This window comes from Phyllobates terribilis, unplaced genomic scaffold, assembly GCF_046119375.1.
Source record: "Phyllobates terribilis strain yellow unplaced genomic scaffold, ASM4611937v1 Scaffold_1__5_contigs__length_1240528914, whole genome shotgun sequence".
Lineage (NCBI taxonomy): Eukaryota > Metazoa > Chordata > Amphibia > Anura > Dendrobatidae > Phyllobates > Phyllobates terribilis.
Window position 1 is genome coordinate 971,503,517 of NW_027362761.1, and position 16,805 is coordinate 971,520,321.

The following is a 16,805-nucleotide window of genomic DNA, read 5'->3' on the forward strand; positions in this document are numbered from 1 at the left end:
GGGGACCAGTGTGTGGGCAGAGGGCACACGATGCACACAGGATAACCTTGGCACGGAGCTTACCAGGCTGGTGGGCAAGTAGCTGGAGAATCGCTCCCATCCTGGAAGTTTACAATACTGTAACGCCGCAGAGGGCATTGTCAGCAGTCCAGCACACGGGTCTCCACAGTCGGGAGGTGGGATGCAGATGAAGGTGGGCAGACGGTGGCCGGGCGCTCCTATGCCAGTGTGTGTGCCATCTGCAGAGGCAGGAGGGGAGGATGCTGTCTAATCACCTTCTTCTGCATCCCCTACGCTCCCCGGCCAGCAGCGCGACACACAGCACTACTTACTTTGTAAAAGATCATTTTTAAAGTGCCGTAGAAGCCCATGATTCCGGCTGGTGGGGCTGCGTGTCCGCACTAGATCCCGAGTGGCCGGCCGGCGCGCCTGACGCCTGCAGGAGAGCAGAGCCCGGATCCCGGTGAGTGTGTGAGCGCAGTGTGTGCTGTGGACATGCTCGGACACGTCAGGAGAGGAGGCGGCAGCTCCGCGCAGCGCACACAGCCAGTATCCCCGCTGACAGCAGCAACTCCAGAGACTCAACACGGCAGGAGCGGCCCACGGCGGGAGCGCGGGGGGAGCCACACAGCCGCACTCATCTCTACACGCGTCACGGAGGAGAGACCGGGCTACGCCTCCCCTCTGTGCAGAGCTGCGATGGTACAGTCCAGGCTGTCGCTGCACAGCCCACACATCAATTATACGGAGAATCACGGAGCCTGTCAGCACAGCGCAGGGAGGAGGGATCGCTGCACCTTCCCTCTGCCCCGGGCGATCCCCCACAGTGACTGACAGCAGCCACCCGGCTAGGGACCATCACTTCACCGCAGGCTGTAGTAGCCACAGGTAGCACGTGCGTGTCCTGGGAGCAGTCCACACTGCGGGGGCGTGCAAGTCACTGACTAATGTGGGGCGCAAATGCTGGAGTACTACAGGGGGCAGAAATAGGGGGCTGCACCTGCTGGGGCGCAAATGCTGGAGTACTACAGGGGGCAGAAATAGGGGGCTGCACCTGCTGGCGGGCCACGGGGAGGGGGCAGCACCTGCTGGCGGGCCACGGGGAGGGGGCAGCACCTGCTGGCGCGCCACGGGGAGGGGGCAGCACCTGCTGGCGCGCCACGGGGAGGGGGCAGCACCTGCTGGCGCGCCACGGGGAGGGGGCTGCACCTGCTGGCGCGCCACGGGGAGGGGGCTGCACCTGCTGGCGCGCCACGGGGAGGGGGCTGCACCTGCTGGCGCGCCACGGGGAGGGGGCTGCACCTGCTGGCGCGCCACGGGGAGGGGGCTGCACCTGCTGGCGCGCCACGGGGAGGGGGCTGCACCTGCTGGCGCGCCACGGGGAGGGAGAGATGCACCAGTTAGCGCTCCATGGCTTGGGGGCTGCACCTGTTAGTATACCACAAGGAGAGGTCAGCATCGGTTAGCGTACCACAGCTAAGGGCCTACATAATTTATCCTGCAAAAGTTTTCCAAGAAATCCAGAGCTTTATATATATCTATATATATATAGGGTGTAGGATTTTTTAGACAGAGCATCACTTGTGAAATTCCAAGAAAATTTCCTATTGTGAAGGTAAATATTTTTTTAAAGGCGATAATGTACAGAGGGTTGATACATGATGTGGGGGAAACAGGACAGAAACAGAGCAAGGATGAGGTCTCATTGGCACACAATAAAAAACAAAACATGTACCAGTGGCCAAACATTTCTGTGATCCAGGATACATCAACAATATGAAAGCGGTTATATTAAAAGGCAACTTTAAATCACAAAAACATTGATGGGTTTGGGAATACAAACTGATTAGGGTCTTTCACACCATCCACACAGGAATAAATCTGTCGGGAGGAGTTATGACTGCCTACAAAATCTGAGGAATCTGCTCCAGTTACAAAGAGGGCACCAGGCATCTGATATTGGGACTATAAGGGTATGTTCACACTAGATGTTTTTTCAGTGTGTTTTTGAGTTTTTTAATGCAAATTTTCAGCTGCATTTTACAGTACCAGCAAAGTCTGAGATTTCAGAAATCTCACGCACATTCAGTATATTGTGGTTTGCAGGTTTTCTTGCACAATAGAGCATGTCACTTCTTTCAGTGTTTTTCACCCATTGAAAGTAATGGGTGGTGAAAAAACGCCTAATGTGAACATAGCCCTCAGGTTTTGCTGCGTTTTTAGTGAAAAAAGTCAGTACAGCAGTATGTGAAACCCATTATTTTTGTGATTTTTCCAAGTTTACCATCTCGTCTTGATCACCTGAGATGGCAGTTTGTACGCATCGCTAATTTAATTAAACTGTACCAATCCAAAGTAAACATTGGCTGACCACCTACTGTTCAATCTCATACCTTGATTGGCCAATGTTTAATTTGTACGTATCACTAATTTAATTAAACTGTTCTAATCCAAACTGTGGCTGACAAAGGTGTGAAATTGAACAATGCCTGAGCAACTCAATGGCAGACCAAAGTTTGAAAGTAAGTAAATGCACTGCCATTAGTGACCTGTGCTCATGCTTCTGTGGTGGAAGAAAAGCTGAACTTGGGCTGTGTGCCCACTATGTGTTTTTTAAGTGTTTCCGCAGCGGCAATTCCGTCGCAGAAACACTTAAAAAACGCTTGTTAGTAGGTCTGCAATGTTCCCCAAAGATTATCCGCATGTGCCGTGCACATGATGCGGAAATTTCCGCTGCGGAAAAATCCGCAGCACTACCAATTATTTTGCGCAAGCGCGGCATTTTTGCTGCCATTGACTTGCATTGAATCGCTTAATATCCGCATGACTACATACAATATCTCTCCTCCAGACCCGGGTACCATAAAGCCTGTATAAAAAAAAAAAAGAATTTAAAATAAAAAAAACATTATACTCAACTTCTGATGGCCCCCGGTCTTCTATCTCGTACGTCTTGGCTCCCCGGTGGCTCGCAATGGAGTAAAATGACCTTCCATGATGTCATTCAGTCATGTGACAGGTCACGTACCGCTGACGTCGGCGGTCACGTGACCTGTCACATGACTAAATGACGTCATGGAAGGTCCGTTTACACCACTGCGAGACATTGGGAAGACCAGAGGAGGAGACCGGGGGCCATCGGAAGGTGAGTATAATGTTTTTTTTTTATTTTTTACCATTTTTGTTCTTTTTTTTTTTTTTTTTCAACCAACTTGGTCACGCCGGTTGCATGGATTTATATAGTGTGACCAAGTTGTCAAGCACTTTCCAAGTGATGCTAAAATTGCTTGGAAAGCGATTGACAACCCGCATGCGAAATCGCATGTGCAAAATGCGTGATAAACGCTTGTCCCTGGCAGGAAAAACGCATGTACAATCCGCATGCGTTTTTTCTGCCAGGGAGATGCAGAAACGCTCAGGAAAAAATCCGGAGCATTTCTGCATCGTGGGCACATAGCCTTTTGCTGCAGCTTCTTTCCTGCCAAGAGATAAGGTTTTGCTGCAGAATAAAAAACGCTGAAAAAAATCCTAGTTTCCACTCATCTAATCCAATTAAGGATTCACTCTCTAAGCTCAGTTTGTTTATTTAAATGTCCATTTATTATGCCATGCCTCTGCCTTTTTTTTGTGTACATGTATGTGTTTCTTTAGATATCTTGTTATACCATGCCTGAGGAAGAGGTCTAAGAAGTCTCGAAAGCTTGCTTTGTAACATTATTTATTTTATTTTTGTTAGCCATTAAAAGGTATCATAACTACAAGATTATTTTGTTTTTCTCAGTGAAAGTGATCTTTTTTCACTGGCTAACACAGTGCAAAACCCTTTTTTTTCTTTTAACATGTATATGAAGAGATAGAACAACAAACAAGGCAGGTAAAAGTTGTCATTTTCCCTTTAAGGGAAATCTGTCACTAGGTTTTTGCTACCCCATCTGAGAGCAGCATGATGAAGGGGCAGAGTATAACCTCACCTCACCACGGGTTGGCAGCTTTCTGTGTACCCTGTGCATAGGCAGAAAGCTGTCAATCGGTGGTGGGGCTATACAGAGCTCATGAATATGGAGGACTACATGGCAGCAGGTTTACTAGTCCTGTAGTGATACTCTGCTGATAAGAGTGATTAAATGAAAAGTATACTAAGCAGCCCAGTAAGTGACACATCACTGGAATCAGGGTCTCTGTCTCTACATTATGCTGATCTCAGTTTAGGTGACACAGATTCTCTCATAAAATGAATGAGAAAAATAAATGTGACAATTGTCCTCAATTTTTTATTTTGCATTACTACTTCTGCCAGTAGCTGGGGGATCAGAAAGAGGACAATCCTGGTTAAATGTCTCCACAAAGACTAAGGTTTTTTTCTCCATTTATGGCTTCATCTTCAGTACATTGATGGTGTCACTGTCCTACATGTCATATGACAGAGAAGTTACTGTGTGTTGCTGGCTTTACTAGTTACAATTCACAAGAGCCACTATAGGTCTTCTTATTCATGCAATTCCTAGCAAAATACTTAACATGAAACAATCTCAAAGGCAGATTGTGCCACCACATGTGGTCTCTAGACCACCCAGACTGCACATATCAGTTATCCATGCCCATCAAGAGTAGCATTTTGCTTAACATGTATGACTAGAGCTGAGGGGTGAAGGGCACAGGATAATAGATTTCCTTTGGTGTTAATGAATATGATCTTGCTTATGGTGAACAAGGCCAAAGAATCATTAAGCAAAATAATTGCATTTACCAGCTTAATTATTCCATCAATAAATCTCAGGGATTCTCACGGTGGCTGACATCGGCCTTCCATGCACTCCACAGTTTACAAATCCTTACTTAGAAGCAAAATAATTACCATCTTTTTAAGCTAAAGCTAAATACTTACAAAGACATGTTTGGCATAGTATTAACAGACTGCTAAAATGTGCAACCCTCTACTACATAACTGTAATAACTAGGTGACTATGCCAAGCAATGGTAATATCTGTGCTGATGGATAAATGCTGTTATGAAAGGGGTTGTCCACTACTCGGACAACCCCTTCTCAAACACCATGGTTCCCCCTAATAAAATAATATGTATAATCACCTCCAGTGACGGCGCCATTCCAGCAGTGTCGGCACCGGCTCGCCCCGGGTTCGCGTGACATTGTCATGTGATCCCTGCGGCCACTGTCCCCTCCTTTGGCTGTAACTGACATCCCAAGGAAGTGAGAACTTCCGAAGGAGGGGAGGGTGAAGTGGCCACTGATTGGCCGCAGAGATCATGTGCCATAAGAATGTCACACGAGTCCCAGGAGAGCCCACACTGGAGGCGAGTAAGGCTGTTATTATTTTGGAGGGGTGAAACATGGTGACTAAGAAGGGGCTTACCAAGTAGTGGACAACCCCTTTAAAAAGCATCATGGCCGGGTGGTGATGCCAGCAGTACAGCACATGACTCAAAGTCACCGATTCTCTGCAGGGGTCATGTCATCACCGATTACAAGCCAACCCCAGATGAGGACTGCCAGAGCATCTGTGGTAAATTGACGGGGATTCAGGGTGGGTTCATGTGTTGCATTCGCACTATATTTTTGCTGTGTTTTTCCGAACTTGCTGCAAAATTGCGGCGATTTTGGGAAAGTGAGGCAAAAATGCTGTAGTTTTGTATCATTTTGGGAAAAACACAGAAGATACACCACAAAGCCTCATTTAAATGTGAGTGCGGATCTCCTGACAGCCTCATCTATGCCTAAATGAGCCAGTCCATACATTACGGTCCACACACGGATGGATGTCTGACTGAGTGACCTGACAGAGTCCGACTACTGAGAGACCAAGTTCCTTTTTTTTGCCTTTCCATAGCTCCAATTTAGGTGAATGGCTATGGGAAGAACAAGCCTGCTTTTCATCTCTCTAGATACTAACAGCTAGTTATCAAGATCTATGGAAATCCCAACACTATTGGGTCAAATTTATGCTTTACATAAACAGCACACGGATGCAGGTATCTATGGGTTATAATGTTTAAAAAACTGGGTAGCACAAACACACAAAAAACTAAGGTGTTCGCAGGGAAAGTAACCCAGCTTCTCAATAATGATGGCCCTTCCTGTGCTCACATGAACAGTCTTCAGGAATATATCTCATCAACCCAAAAGACCAAATTCTAACTGATGTAACTTCCACCTCAAATAGTCACTCCTGTGGCTTTGTCTGTTCCTGCAGTCAGAAAGTGCCCGTATAACCCTGATAGGGGCGCTAGGTTATTTTCTGGAGATAATATTTGTAAAAATCTTTTCAAGCGTTTCCTATACACTGAACCCTTGTGTGTAAGTAGAAGTGAATCTCCACTGGCAATCTTCTTCTAATACCTTTCACAGTTTCTCAGGTTTACTATAATTAAAACTTACTACCAAATAAAAGGCTCGATCATGTTACGCACGTCCCAACACCCTGGATAAAATAATCTGCACAAGGATCTTTGTTTCTTCCATTTGTTGCAGATAACATTTATCCACAAGATAATATCTGTACAAGAGGAACACAACGCAGCTCCGTTCTGGGTGAAACCCGAGGTGGCCATGGCTTTGGGCTAGTAAACACAGCCTTTTGGTTAATATCATATATCTATCTAATGCTGACAAAATGTCACTGTGAATCTAGACAAAGCGGATTAGGCTAGAAATATACAAACACCGCTGGGCTGGAGCCCACATATAGGGGATGTATACATTTTGACAATATTATCTCTTAATGAAATGGTCCTGAACTTATCCCTCTTCATTTCTGAACAAGGATGGGCTTGCTGCACGTACTGCTCATTCTTGCCCTAGGGATGCAGTCTAGAGGGGGCTGAACACCCCCACAGAACTGGGAGGAATGTCAGGCATGCAGGGGTCATGCCATGTTCTTTGAAGCCTAGGTAACCCATTATCATTAACCTTGTGGTGTACACTTCCCAACCAGTGAGGTCCTCCGCTCCTGTAGTCTAACCCTAAGCAGGTGTCAGCAGGGCAATGAATTTCACACACGTACCTGCATGCGGCAGGAAGATTACTTATAAACCTAACGTCAGCATGAAGTGCAGAGTTACATGAGGTTTACAACGGTTTGGTAAAAAGTGCTGAAAATCAATATATGTAGCTGGTGCATATAACACAGGAATGGTCTAAGGCTAGAACTTATATCTACAGATGCCACTCTGAGGGTTTTTTTCAGCGATCTCAGGGCATTGTTAAAAAAGAGGGATTACAAAAGGGTAATGTATTAGGCTTTGTTCACACACATTGTGTTTTTTCTGCTGCAAATCTGCTGCTAATTTTTCTTTGGCAGGAAAACAGCAGCGTTAAAAAGAAGGTTTTGGCGCGTTTTTGCTGCTTTTTTTTGACCACCCATTACTTCCTATGGGTGAAAAAAATGCAGCAAAAACACAGGTGCGTATTCTGCTGCAAAAACGCTGAAAAAAGAAAGTGACATGCTCTATTTTCCAAAAACACAACCAAGTCACAAAATTAGCAGCCAAAAAAAAATGTGAACAGAGAAATCTGGTTTCTCATCCACTTTGCTGGTACTGCAAAACGCAGCTGAAAATTTGCATAAAAATCTGCAGCAAAATACACTGCAAAACCCAACGAGTGTGAACATAGCCTTACTGGCAGTGTTGGGAAGCCATATGGAGGTTGTAGAGAGTCAGCAGCTAGGCAAGCAATGATTTATGGCATTAAACCAATGTTTAGATATAAACCATCCATTGGCTTTGCAATGATGTGTAATCCTCTTGTCTGGCTTGATACCTCAATAAAACAGTCAAATTTTCCACGTGCCCCAATGTGCTGCACGCGCACAACTCTACTCCTGAAAAAGTGAAAGAGGCTTGGAGAAGCAAATCTGATCAGTGAAATTATTAGATGAAATGAGTTTTAGTTCCGTACAGACACATTTGCAATTCATCACAACAAGGACATGTGTATTTCTTCTATCTGTTGCTGAATTCCTGAGAAATCAGCATTTTAATTCATATAAATGAGGCATTAAGTGCTCTGGGTGTGACAAAGCACTTGAAGTCACTGCTTCTTTGGTTGGTGCTGGGGATTGAGACAAGCTCTGGAGGCAGTGGCTCCCTGAGTGCTCTGTCACACCCTGAGCACTTAACACCTCATTTGCATATGCATGAAAATGATAATTACTTGGGAATGCAGCTACACATAGAATATATTAAGACATCAATGGATTTACATTTCAAAGACCTCCATGCCCATATATGCAGTTTCGAGGTGGTTGATTCTACTGATGGTGTGTTTTATTCCAGAGTTTGTGAACTACTACAAACTGCATGACAATTTGTGACCGCTGCTGAAAGGTTTGTGGGCACATGTCCATGTACCTCAACATTATAGTATAGGTTTCCAATAAGAATGCATTGGAAACCTATACTGTATGCACGATCTTAAAAAGGACCAGTCCTCAATCCTGATAGGTCTATTCTTCTTTTAGCAAATTTTGTCATTCTCCATAAAATAACAAAAATATTGCGCCATTCTTATGTTATTCCTCCAAGCCATGTATGAATATAATGGCAACTGGGTGTTACCAGTTTGGGGAATGTCTTACATAGACTGACACTGTCCAATCAATGTTGGCAGTGCCAGACTCAGAGACTTGCCCGTTTTATAAGAGAATAGTAACAGAAATGGTTCAGAGATTTCTAGGAGGAGTAACAGAAGAATGGCTCTAGAAGTGGTATTTCATGGAGAATACAAGTATTTAGCAGAACAGGCTGGTCAGGAGTGGGGGCAGGTCCTCGTCAATATTAGAAATGTAAGGCATTTATTGCAATCCGAAAAGAAGAGAAGAGCTAGATTTGTGCCCTCATACAACTAGAATGATTCACGCAGGAAAAGCAGCAATGGCCTGCACTAAGTGTTAAACATTACCTGTCATGCTGGCCTGCTTTCGTTAATGAGCAAACAATGTTATTTTAAGAATTAAAGATTCATGGAGCTGTGCGACACGAATCTCCACCAAACTGTCTAATGTGACAGCTTTCCGATTCGTCAGTATGAGGCATCATATTCCAGATGGGCACAAGGGTAACCTTCACAACATTCCCAAGAGAACACAAGTAAACATCCTACATGCTGGAATAGATCTGTCCAAACCTCTAGCACACCAACGAAGGTCAAACGCCAAAGCAGCAGAAGTCCTACTGGTAAGCTACATATAGCCAATCTAGATTTATTGGTGGTCAATGGAAAAAAGATTGGAAATGCTAAATCTTTCCAGACCAATTCTATTATTTGTCTTCTCCTTAACATTGTTTCATAAAACTACTAATTTAGGTAACTTACAGGAAAACTCCAGTTTTTCTCAATACATTAAAAGAAGCCCTCCCAAAGTTTTTATCCTCTTAAAGAACGGTATTGCAATCATCATATTATACAGCACTGTGTACTTACAATTGCTCATTCTGCCTTTCTACCCAGTTAATCCTTCTCTTTTCTCTGCTCTATGTAGAAACAGGAAGTCTCATGTGACTCATGACTCATACAGGGAAATGTACCTACTATTTCTACATAGAGCTTAGAAGGCTTCAGCTAGTCAGTTTTTAATCACGTGATGTCATAGCCCCAAGAGAAGGATTAGCTTGGTAGAAAGGCGATATGAGCAATTGTAAGTACACAGTGCTATATAATATGAAGATTGCAATATATTAAAAAGATAAATATTTTGAACGGAGTGTTTCTTTAATCTATATCCCCCCCACATACAAAGCTAACTGAACGGCAATATGCTAGCTGCGTAACTCATCCAATTTTACATTTTACCGCCTTCATTGTGGGCCACAGTGTTATGTGATCACCAGTACAGTACATGATCTAGAGTACACAGGAGGTCAGGCTTTTACTTCCTATGAACTACTGGATAACATCATCTTAATTCCCTCCTGGCAGTTCTTAGACCCCCCCCTACCCTCCCAGCCCTGCCCACTTTGTCCTTGTGCATGTCCCCCATACAACTGAAGATCTCTGGGTTATTTATGAGACCAGTGATCTATAGAAGCTGGATCACACATAACAGATTGAGACTGTATACATCAGGTTACTGTAGTTCGACGTCACTGATCTATCACTGGCCCCCATTAAGCCCCCGTCTCACATAGCGAGATTGCTGCTGTGTCACGGTTTTGGTGACGCAACAGCGACCTCACCAGCGATGTCGCTATGTGTGACACTTTGCAGCGATCAGGCCCCTGCTGTGAGGTCGCTGATCGCTGCAGAATGTCCTGGACCTTTTTTTGGTCGTTGCCCTCCCGCTGGTCAGCACACATCGCTGTGTGTGACCAGCGATCAGGCTGGTAACCATGATAAACAGCGGGTTACTAGGTGCTTGTGTGCCCCTAGTAACCCGATGTTTACCATGGTTACCAGCCTGCTCCTGCTTCAGCAGGCTGGTAACCAGGAGCAGGACATCGTGGAAAGATTCTTTCCACAATGTCGCTGCTCCCCTGATCGTTGGTGAGCCTGCTTGTTTGACATCTCACCAGTGACCATATAGCGACGCAGCAACGATCCCTGACAGGTCGTATCGTTGTCGGGATCGTTGCAGCGTCGCTAAGTGTGACGGTGCCTTTAGATAGGCACAAAAATGATCATGGTAAAAATAATTGTATTATGGGACCTATAGCAGAAGGGAAGAAGGAATCAGGATGGCAAACAACCCAGAAATTACATCAACTAAAACAGTAGTACAAAAAAAACTCTTACGTTATTCATAATGCTACACTATATTGGCAAAATAATTGTGGGAGTGCTGCTTTAAGATCTACTGAACAGAAAATCAACTCAAAAATTGTCTGAAAGAGCGTTCGATAAATTAGAAAAGGTGCGGAAAGTTACATGAAGGACATTTCACTTCTCACGTCTTCTCATGTACGAGCCAGGCAATATAAAAAAACAGAAGAGGTAGACTTCCTAGGAGATCCAGATCAAATACACTAGAAGCACAAAGAGGAAGGCTTGTATCCGGTCCTTTTATTCTAGTTCAGATGTGGATTGCAGCCGCAGTTAATTAGATCACTACCGTACAGGACTGTGCTACCTTCAGGGAAGAGCGACAATCTCAGACTTTCTATCAAACAGAAAAGTTGCACGTTTGTCTTTCGTCAGAATATGGATGTCATTTTGTAAGCGCTCAAAGAGGCTTCTTCTGTGGCATCCAAACGCTGGATATTACCCAGCGCGGCTATGGATTTAGGAATAGGACCGTGTGGCTGATAAGTGAACTCAAATATTCCCACATCAGTAACGAGAACGAAGTGCATCCATCCTAAGGAAAGCACATCGGCACACAGAAAAAATATTCAGAGGACTCCATGTAAAAGTGCCAACATAGATATTGAATGAAAAAAATTGTTCACTTTTAATCACCATTTATCTATGGGGAGAGACCTAGTATTTTTCTATTATTCCTTGCATGAAAAGTGGTTTAATAATATTTCTATAATCTTGTACATGCAGTCTGATCTGTGGGAAGCTGAGAAGAAGAATATATAAGTTTGCAGGAATGGATTCAGTATAACTTGTAATGTACTCATTGAAATCCCTGTTTGTATGCATAGGAGTCCAGTGGGCGGTCCTACTAGTGACTGACAGCTATCCGCATGTACAGTCATACAGGGAAAACTGTCAGTCACAGAATAGGAACGACCACTGGATTCATACGGATTTTACTGAGTAAAATGCAAGTTTCCTGAAACTTTTCCCACAACATTTCCTATCAATCTGATCAGCTCCTCCTGCTCTACAATTTCTTACCTGCGGATCAGATACCATTTTTAACACAACAGGTTCCATTTTTCAGCACATGAGCCATGACACTCAGATAACCAAAAGAAGTTTCCTAGTTTGTATCCTTATCCTCAAAAAAAGGTGTGGATTTTTCAAAACTAGAGAAAGAAAACTGTAGTCCTAGAAAAGCATAATGTATGCCCAGGTCATAGCATAAATAGCATATCCATTACATGTGAACTCTGAAAAGTGCAGATTGCTTTCAAATGTGTCATTCCCTCCCTTGGTGGAGCTAGAATAATGTTTCTCTTCAGGTTAACTGCTGTCACAGCAGATGGTACTGGGGCACAAAGTTAAGTGCAGGAATCTCCCCGTGCCGTGTCACATAGTGATGTGTATCACAGCTGGAGTACAGCCTCTCTACAAGATATGGAAAAGGGGTGGGGGTGGGGGGGGGGGGGGACAGTATAAGGCTCTTCTCATATGCTGATCCTTATAAAAGCAGTTTACTTTTCTCATCATCCAGCTATTTTGGAGACTATCTTATCACTTGCAGGCAAAACGGTGGAAAAGCATGCATTTAAATACCCTGAAATAAAACACAGTTGATTGAACATCCTTGGAAACGCGCTTTCTACAATAAGCCACCAATCGTCCCCAATGAATTAAACATAAGGGAGTGATCGTAATGGTTACATGTTATATAAATGATGATTACAAGACTAGACAGAGAAGATTCCTGATATGCTTGTCACACATCACACCCAGGTTCAGAACCATACCTGTAATCAGATTCTCTGAAAAGCCAGGCTGTGCCTTTGGCAGCCAAACTTGGGGAAATCTGTATCTTTGGTTGAGGATATCATATTAGGCCTCATTCACACGTCAGTATTTTGCATCAGTGTTTTTGTAAGCCGAAACCAGGAGTAGAACTAACAGATAAAAACTATAATTAATAGATTGACAACTGTTCTATGTTTTGGAGCCACTCCTGGCTTTGGCATACTATAATAACAATAATTTTTATTTCTACAGCGCCAACATATTCCGCAGCACTTTACATTCCAGAGGGGACTTGTACAGACAATAAAGACATTACAGAGTAAACACATGATTCAACAGGAGTGAGGGTCCTGATATCAAGCTTACAATGTATGAGGAAATGGGGGACACACGAAAGGTGAATGGTAAAAAGTGCTTGTATTGTATGGTCCAGCAATATAATAGGGTATTCCCATAGCTCTGCATGAACCGGTCACCAGCCAGTATCTGTATAAGTGCAGACACAAAGGGCAATTAAGCACAAGGAGCGTAAGTAAATAGATGCTACGAGTGACCAGATTTGGAAGAAAATTTTGGAAGGGCAAAAAAAAATAGCGGATGGGCAACCAGTGAAATGGCTGGTACAAGGTAGAGGCATCGGTGTAGTGGTTGGAGTGGAATATGATCCCGGCCGCTGCATTCAGGACAGATTGGAGAGGGGAGAGTTTAGTAATTGGGAGACCGATTAGTAGAGAGTTGCAGTGGTCCAAACAAGAATGAAGAAGAACCACAGTAAAGTTATGTGTGCATGATCAGGAATTGCTTGCAGAAATTTCTGCACCTCTTGGCTTCAAAAACCCTGCGGAAATTGTGTTCTTTTGATGCGTTTTTTTTTTGCATTTATGTGCATTTTCGCCTGCGGGTTTGCCATGCGTTTTTTCCAATACATTGTATAGGAAAAATGCAGGCAAAGAATGGATGTGCTGCTTCTTTTTCTGCACATGAAATCCCGTCAGGAAAATTCCTGATCATGTGCACCAATCTTACAAAATCCCATAGAAAATGCTGGGATAAGGATTGCAATGTGTTTTGGGGGCCAAATCCGCGCAGATTTTCCGCAGCAAAAATGCACCGTGTGCACTGTAGCTGAACTGCATTATGTTAGCTTTTTAAGGAAAACAAGCAAGGTTTGCTGGGAGATTTCTGCTCAGAAGGTAGCAGAATTCTCATGGATGTACCTCCATATTAGGATTGCACCTGTATGACCACACTTAAGTAAGAATTACTAATAACCAAATTTCAAGCTCAAGTATAAACACTGAAAGGAGGTTTCACCCTAACGCGAACAATATAATTGTTTGTCCTAAATACCTGAAGTTTTGTATATACGGATGCACAGCCAGTGAGCTGAACAAGTCATTATGTCATATACTTTATATATACATATACTGGTACACTCCCTGCTGGACATAAAACAATGACAAAGGATATTTAGTCATCGGTCAGGAAACTGTTCTGGAAGACATCACCTACTTCCATGTGATATGCAAGTTATTAATAACTCAACAAACGGAAGGCAATTATTGTAGCCACTTAGGGCAACAAAGTACTATAGGGTATTAATAAAGGGAATCCTGGATAAGCACGTTTCCCATTGCAATTGTTCATTAGGAGTCGGGTACATTCCTTTTGCAAAAACATGGCCCAAATGTGCTAGTCATTGTAAAGGCACATTACACATTAGATGAAATGGCTGACAACCTTATGTATATGGGCGTGTTCGGACCTCCCTGACATGCTATCGAGGAGGAGAAAGATCGGACAATTGGATTTTGAACGGTCAATACTTTTGTTTTCATGGGAGATAAGCAGTCGCTAGGGTTGTCCGGTAGAGGCTTTCTACGGTCACCGGTGAGAGAGTTCGCTGGCTGTCCATCCAACATCCAGTTGGCAGTTATCTCACGTGTATGGCCAAACATACCAAGAAGATCACCATGATCCTCTGAAGACTACAATAGCCACAAACTATACCTCCAATAGAATTGCTGGCAGCATATCAACACGCACCACCGAATATTAACATTCTCGCACACCTCTCTTGATTTTAATGAGAAAAGTGGCGGCTGATGATACTCTGAATTAGCAAATGTAGGTCCAAACACCTATCACTTCAAAAACTTTTTTCTGGTCCAACAGTCTTTCCAACTCCAACTCTACACGGACACCAGCACATTATTCCTGTTTTTTACAGCTTTACAAACATGCTTTTCTATAAACTTCCTGAAAATGTGCAGTGCAAAAAAAAGACTAGACTTTTAATCTGCGAGCTATATATTTGAATAAGCTTCCAGGTAGTCAAGTAGGCGGCCGTTCCTATGAATGGTTGCGCTGCCCGGGCTGCAGGATTATTAGGTTTGTTTTTACTCTGTGGCTTTTAATAAGTGACACAAAAGCATGAGTGTAACACTGTAAAGAATAGGAACAATGTACTGGTTATGACTTAATGTGGCAAATCCATGTAACAGGTAACTTAAATCTTCCATGTCCTAATTTGCCCACTGCACCATCTTCTCTTGAACTCATCATACTTCTGGTGAGCAGTTTTGTGTCATGCTTGCAGTTTATTGGGGAGGGGGTGGGTCGGATAGGTGTTTGATGTACAAATTTTCCCGTCTTGTGTATGGCAACCATCGGAGGTATAAGTGTAGAATATTTAAAGTAGCAAACTCCAAAGAACTAGCCGCCATTGCCTAGGCTTGGCTGTTTAGTTTTGTGGTTTGATTAATATTTTAGCCACACCTGTCATAAGAAATAAGAAGTTTTATTTTTATAGTCATATTATGGATAAATTAATAAAAAGAACATGTAATGTGGCTTATATAAGACCTTCCTCATGAATTTTTAAGCCGGTGGCTCACGAAGTCTACATCAGAGTGCTTTGACATAAAAGGAGATCAGTGCCGAAACATAGGATGGAAAAACCTGACGTGTTTGTTCAATGACCTCATCAAAGTTTGGCATGAGTCACCGACAACATGGGAGTAAGGGCAGAAAACACAGAAGGTTCTTTTTAAGCAGCTCTTCAGATTTCAATCTCAATTAACTCATCATAACATTTAGTAAACTTCCAGGCGAGGCAGACAGGAGATCGTCCAGCAGCGGTCTGTGCACATGACGGTTCAGTGCGGCCCAGAGTCTAAGTAGGTGGTTAAAAACCCATAGCAAACTAATCTGAAGTGCTGTCAACATCACTCTCATACATGATCGCTGTGGAAATGTCTGCAAGCAAAAAGGGCTTTCAGTGGAATATTCTGCATACTATTCCTGTTACACCATAAAACTTCAATGAACGAAGATCTTCAAAGAGAGGAAATGCCTCAATATTTTATGAGAGGGAAGCCAGCCAAGCGCAAAGTTTATGAATGGAGCTTCCCCCCTTAAATAAAATGGTAGCATGTGAAGCAAGCATTGTAAATATTAACACAGAGCAGCTTGTGTAGTTTTAGACAGTTCTGCTACTGACAATGATCTACTGCGATCATCGATCAGCGTGGATACTTCAGAAAAAGAATGAATGTGTCTCCTCCAGTAGGCCAAATAATAATATAACACCAGAAAGGTAGAACTCATACCGCACATGGAGGAAGCATAGAAACACCTCTGATGTTATATATCCTGACAGGTCAAAATCCAGAATGTTTCATAATCCGGTCCAGTCATTGTAGATTAGTAGCTATTCATGAGTAAAATGTCTTTCATAGAGTTCTAGGAAAACAATTGCTGCCCTGTTAAAAGATGGCAGAAAAATGTACTTTTGAGTGCGATGGACCTTTCAGAGGGCATCATTATGGCTCACTCTAAATAGTTTAATTAATATTCTATGAAGGGTTTCAGTATGCTGAATACCTCTTCAGCTTGAATCCATGGGGTGACCCAAGACTTTTTCAGGATGATTTTTAATGCAGACGGTTATAAGGAAAGGAAAGAAAAAAGCAGCTCAAGTACATGTCCCATCTGCCAGTGTCCCATTTGCAAGACAGCTTCTTATACTTGCAGACAGTGCAGCTTGTGCCTGCTTCCCTCTCTATTCCACTGGGCAGCTGTATGGTAATGAGCCTAAGCTGCTGAAAAAGAGTGCACAGTAAGAAAGCTGGGGTGAAACCGACAGAACCCCTTTAATCACAGCACTGAAAACCTTCCAGATTAGTAACGAACAGAAGGGTGTTAGGACTGCATGAACAAGCAGGGTAAGGGCCAGACAGGCAGGGTATAG

The 16,805-nt window shown here is 43.5% G+C and overlaps 1 protein-coding gene across 5 annotated transcripts in view; it reads right to left on the reverse strand.

Annotated features, from left to right (window-relative positions):
- The window catches only part of FBXW7 (F-box and WD repeat domain containing 7), a 175,602-nt gene that overhangs the window by 28,768 nt on the left and 130,029 nt on the right, over positions 1 to 16,805 (reverse strand). The window contains exon 1 of one of the 5 annotated variants that reach the window (XM_073642536.1): positions 333 to 584. The exons of 3 other annotated variants lie outside the window; for them this stretch is intronic. In XM_073642536.1, the coding sequence (XP_073498637.1) occupies positions 333 to 371 (39 nt within the window). In that variant the 5' untranslated portion in view covers positions 372 to 584. Of the gene's footprint in view, positions 1 to 63; positions 241 to 332; positions 585 to 16,805 lie in introns of those variants that run through there. One more of the 5 variants, XM_073642535.1, reaches the window with a different exon arrangement.